Here is a 3,872-nt window from a genome sequence, read left to right as displayed (position 1 = left end):
CGTGAGATTTTTATTATGTCGTTAAAAACGTGTTTTTCCAAAACTCGCTTTGCTGCGATAAGATATTTTAGCATTCAACTAACAATTGATCGAGCTATATCAAAAGTTTGTGAGACCATAAGTTTTAACTAAATTAGGCTAACACTTCGCTTGATTTTCATGCAATAGCTATTGCGTTTTTAAATACTAAAAAGTGTTATTGAAATATAATAACTAAAAATATAATAACTAATAATAAAAAGTGTTATTGAAATATAATAACTATGGTTTATGAATAATTATGATTCATGAATAATCCTACAAGATGAAAAGTTTGATAAGTATTTATTTTCGAAAAAGCAAATAAACTTGATACCTAAGAAAACAAAAACTGTTTTAGAAAAAAATTTAATTATTCCTTTAAAACAGTAGGAATAGTGCTGATAAATTATGAAATAGTGGAAAAAATATTTACGTGAGCAGGCAAAGAAAAAAAAATGATTTTTTTATCACCATTTTTTATCTTATTCTTTGAGTTAGTTTATTCACACGAAAAAAGAGGTATAAGATATGGTTATTTAATCTTTTATTATACTTATTTTTTGATTGACACATTTATTTTACATTTCTTAATTTAAGTAGATGAATAAATCCATCTTTTTAAACTAAGAAATATAAAATTAATGTGTCAATAAATAGTATTTGCTATGCTAAAGTAAAATTTAAATGTTACAAAAATGAAATTTTATTACGTTTTTTATTTTGATTATACTGAAAAATAAATAAAGTACAAATTTTTAAATTCAGCCTAGAGTAGATATAGAAAATTTAAGTTGATATAGAAAAGTTAAAATGATATAGAAACTTTAGCAAGTATGGGGTAACTTGATACAGCATTTGTGGAGGGCCCTTATACTCTAGAATCGTACTCCATTGTGTCTTAAACAATTCTAAAAAATGATTTCTTTTAATATTTACAGACAATTTTATTTTTAATTTATGTAAATATAATACTGGGAGATGTAATTTCAATACAAAGCATTATTTATTGCATTTTAAAGCATTATTTCAATACAAATATTATCTGGCCTTCTTAAATGTGATTTAGACAACTGGATGCATTATTTGGGTTATAATTATTATTTTGTTTGTCTTTCAAGTAAAAATCTGCCTTTTCTACAAGTTTGATAGTTTTAGTTTAATTTTTTAATGATGATTTTAATGATTAGTTTTTAGGTATTTGTTTTCTTTTCACGTTACATTAATATATTTACTTTCCATATATTTTTCACTACGTATATATATTCATTTTACAGTTTTATGTTTTAATTTGTAACTTTTTCATACTGTTAAGGACATTCAAAAAGTGTATGTGAGGACATTCTGACTGAAAGTTATTGCATACACAATAAGCTTTCGTGTATGAAAAATGGAAGATTCAACTATCGCATGTATCATCTATGCAAAAGAACTTGTGGTGTTTGTGAAAAAGAAAGTTGCGAAGATAAGCCCGGTGCTTCGTGCAACTTTTGGAACGCTCTTGGCTACTGTACAGTTAATAATTTTTTTTTTAAATCAATGAAAATAAAATGCAGAAAAACGTGTGGTGCATGTGATAGTTCGGGATTGGTACCAGTTACTCAGACAACACCTTTTGCACAAAGAAGATTTGTTTTTACAACTACACCCACAACAAATAAAATTACGAAAACAACACCTGCTAAAAGAAATGAAGGTACATCATACTGTTTAACTTTTTAGCAGTAAACAATAGCATAATTGTTTAGTAGTAGACAACATTATAGTAAATAATAGGATCAATCAACCCCTTTAAAAATAAAAAGATCATTCAAGTATAAGATAAACTTATAGCATTTGTTATCAAAACAAATGAAAAAACTTTAATTTACAGTAATTATTGAATGGTGTGGTTAAAGCAGCAATTTTTATTTTGCACTATCTTATGTGCCATAACTGAGTATACCCAGTAGGCACACTACGTTGTAACAACTTTGTAATAATGTTGATCAATGTCGATCATCGTTATTTCAACATTGTTTCAACGTTGTGTGCCAGTAGGGTAGCCTTTCAATTCAGAAGTTCCCAACCTTTTTAAGCACTAAAGTTTTATTGTCAAGATCAAAGGCTTTATAAAGCGGCAGACATGCTAAATAGTACGCTTGTTGTTTAGTATTAGTTAATAATAACTCGACTGTTTTTAGTTTTTGACTATTTTCTGACTGTTTATAGTTTGTGTTAACTAAATTGTGTTAACTAAATTATCAAGATTTGTGCTAATAAAGTAATGAACTTTTTTTGTATTCTGCAATAATCTAAAGTAGAGAAACTGCCCGAACAATAAAACAAGTTGTATTTGTAATTAGCTTACGTGGCTTTTAGTGATGCAAGAAATGAGTGAGGTAAGAAGCACTCTTATGTGTGGTTCAAGACGTTTTATAATGATTTAATAAAAAAGCTTTTAATTAATTAAAAAAAAAAATAGTATATAGTAGCTAATTAAATAAATAAACTGATTAATTGATGACTATCTACTAACCAGCCAGCATTTGATCTGACAAAAATATCTTTTAAACTTTCAAAAGACGTTTTTTTCAGACCAAATGCCGACTTAAGCAGATATTTAAAAATATTTTTTAACGTGTTTTTAGGTTATCTATTATATTTTATCGAGATATGTAGTGTATGAAAATAACTTTAAACTTTGAAAGTTTTTTTTGAAAAAAATGTTTAAATTTTTAGATTTTTTTCCTTTTGTATTTTTGCCTTCTAACTACTTTGCATGCGTTAATTTACAATAAAAAACGTAAACATTTGCAACTATTTTATAAACAGAAACATAAGTCAGCACCAGTAACATTCATATAGTAGTATGTAATTTTTTAAACAAATGATTTGTTTTCAAAACTAAAGGCTAGCACAACTTACTTTCGGTCTAGGATTGTTCAAGATTGATTCTTTACATTAGTAACTACCAATTTAAATTAAGAAAAAAGCGTTTTTGAACAAAGAAAAACTATAATGGGTATTGAAAATAAAAAGTTGTATCGATAAATTTGCCCTGAGTAATAATACTTTTTTTTTTTTTGCATAGTGGGTAATACTTTTCTCTTACCTTAACCCTAACTTAAAGTGAAATTAAAAGTAAAAGGCTATAGCAATATGCGATTATTAAACATGCCCGTATTTTAAACAGTTTTGTTCACAAAATTAACTTATTGTATAAATGAATTAACGTCTTAACATCTTAACATAGTAATCAATATCTTATTGTTTATATAAGAAACTTACTAAATAACTAACATCTTATTTATAACTAACACCATATTGTTTTTATAATTAAGTTATTAATGTATAAATTACGAATGTCTTATTGTTTTTATAATTAAGTTATTAATGTATAAATTACGAAAGTCTTATTGTTTTTATAATAAACTTATTAAAAACTAGATCAACAACTTGTTTTAGAATGCGGAAAAAATAAACTTCACGATGCACGTATCATAGCTGGCACAATTTCTGCACCTAATTCATGGATATGGCAAGCTGCGATTTATTTATATGAAGAACTTGTTTGCGGCGGAACACTTATAGCTCCTAATTATATAATAACCGCTGCCCACTGCGTAATTTATGCGAAAAAAGAAGGGATTACAATTACTCTTGGAGAACATATGCGGTAAACATTTTAAAAAATATCACTTTTAGTTTTACTTAATTTTTGTTATTCTTTTTTATTTTATTTTACAGAGACACAATTTTATCTAACTTTTGTTATTCTTTTTTGTTTTACAGAGACACTAATGAAGGAAGTGAACAAGAACATACAGTTGAGAAAATCATTATTCATAAAGAGTACAACGATTCATCACTCG

General features: G+C 26.3%; 1 protein-coding gene across 1 annotated transcript in view; it reads left to right on the top strand.

The window, feature by feature from the left end:
* The first annotated feature begins 377 nt into the window (after positions 1-377).
* LOC100202420 (elastase-1) overlaps positions 378-3,872 on the top strand; it is a 5,110-nt gene continuing 1,615 nt past the window's right edge. The window contains exons 1-4 of the mRNA XM_065814326.1: positions 378-540; positions 1,334-1,714; positions 3,466-3,676; positions 3,793-3,872. The exon at positions 3,793-3,872 is cut by the window's right edge and continues 114 nt beyond it. Of these exons, the coding sequence (XP_065670398.1) occupies positions 477-540; positions 1,334-1,714; positions 3,466-3,676; positions 3,793-3,872 (736 nt within the window). The 5' untranslated portion in view covers positions 378-476. The remainder of the gene's footprint in view (positions 541-1,333; positions 1,715-3,465; positions 3,677-3,792) is intronic.

Source organism: Hydra vulgaris, chromosome 12 (assembly GCF_038396675.1).
Source record: "Hydra vulgaris chromosome 12, alternate assembly HydraT2T_AEP".
Lineage (NCBI taxonomy): Eukaryota > Metazoa > Cnidaria > Hydrozoa > Anthoathecata > Hydridae > Hydra > Hydra vulgaris.
Note: the sequence above shows the minus strand (reverse complement) of the source record. Positions and strands in the feature narration are given on the sequence as shown.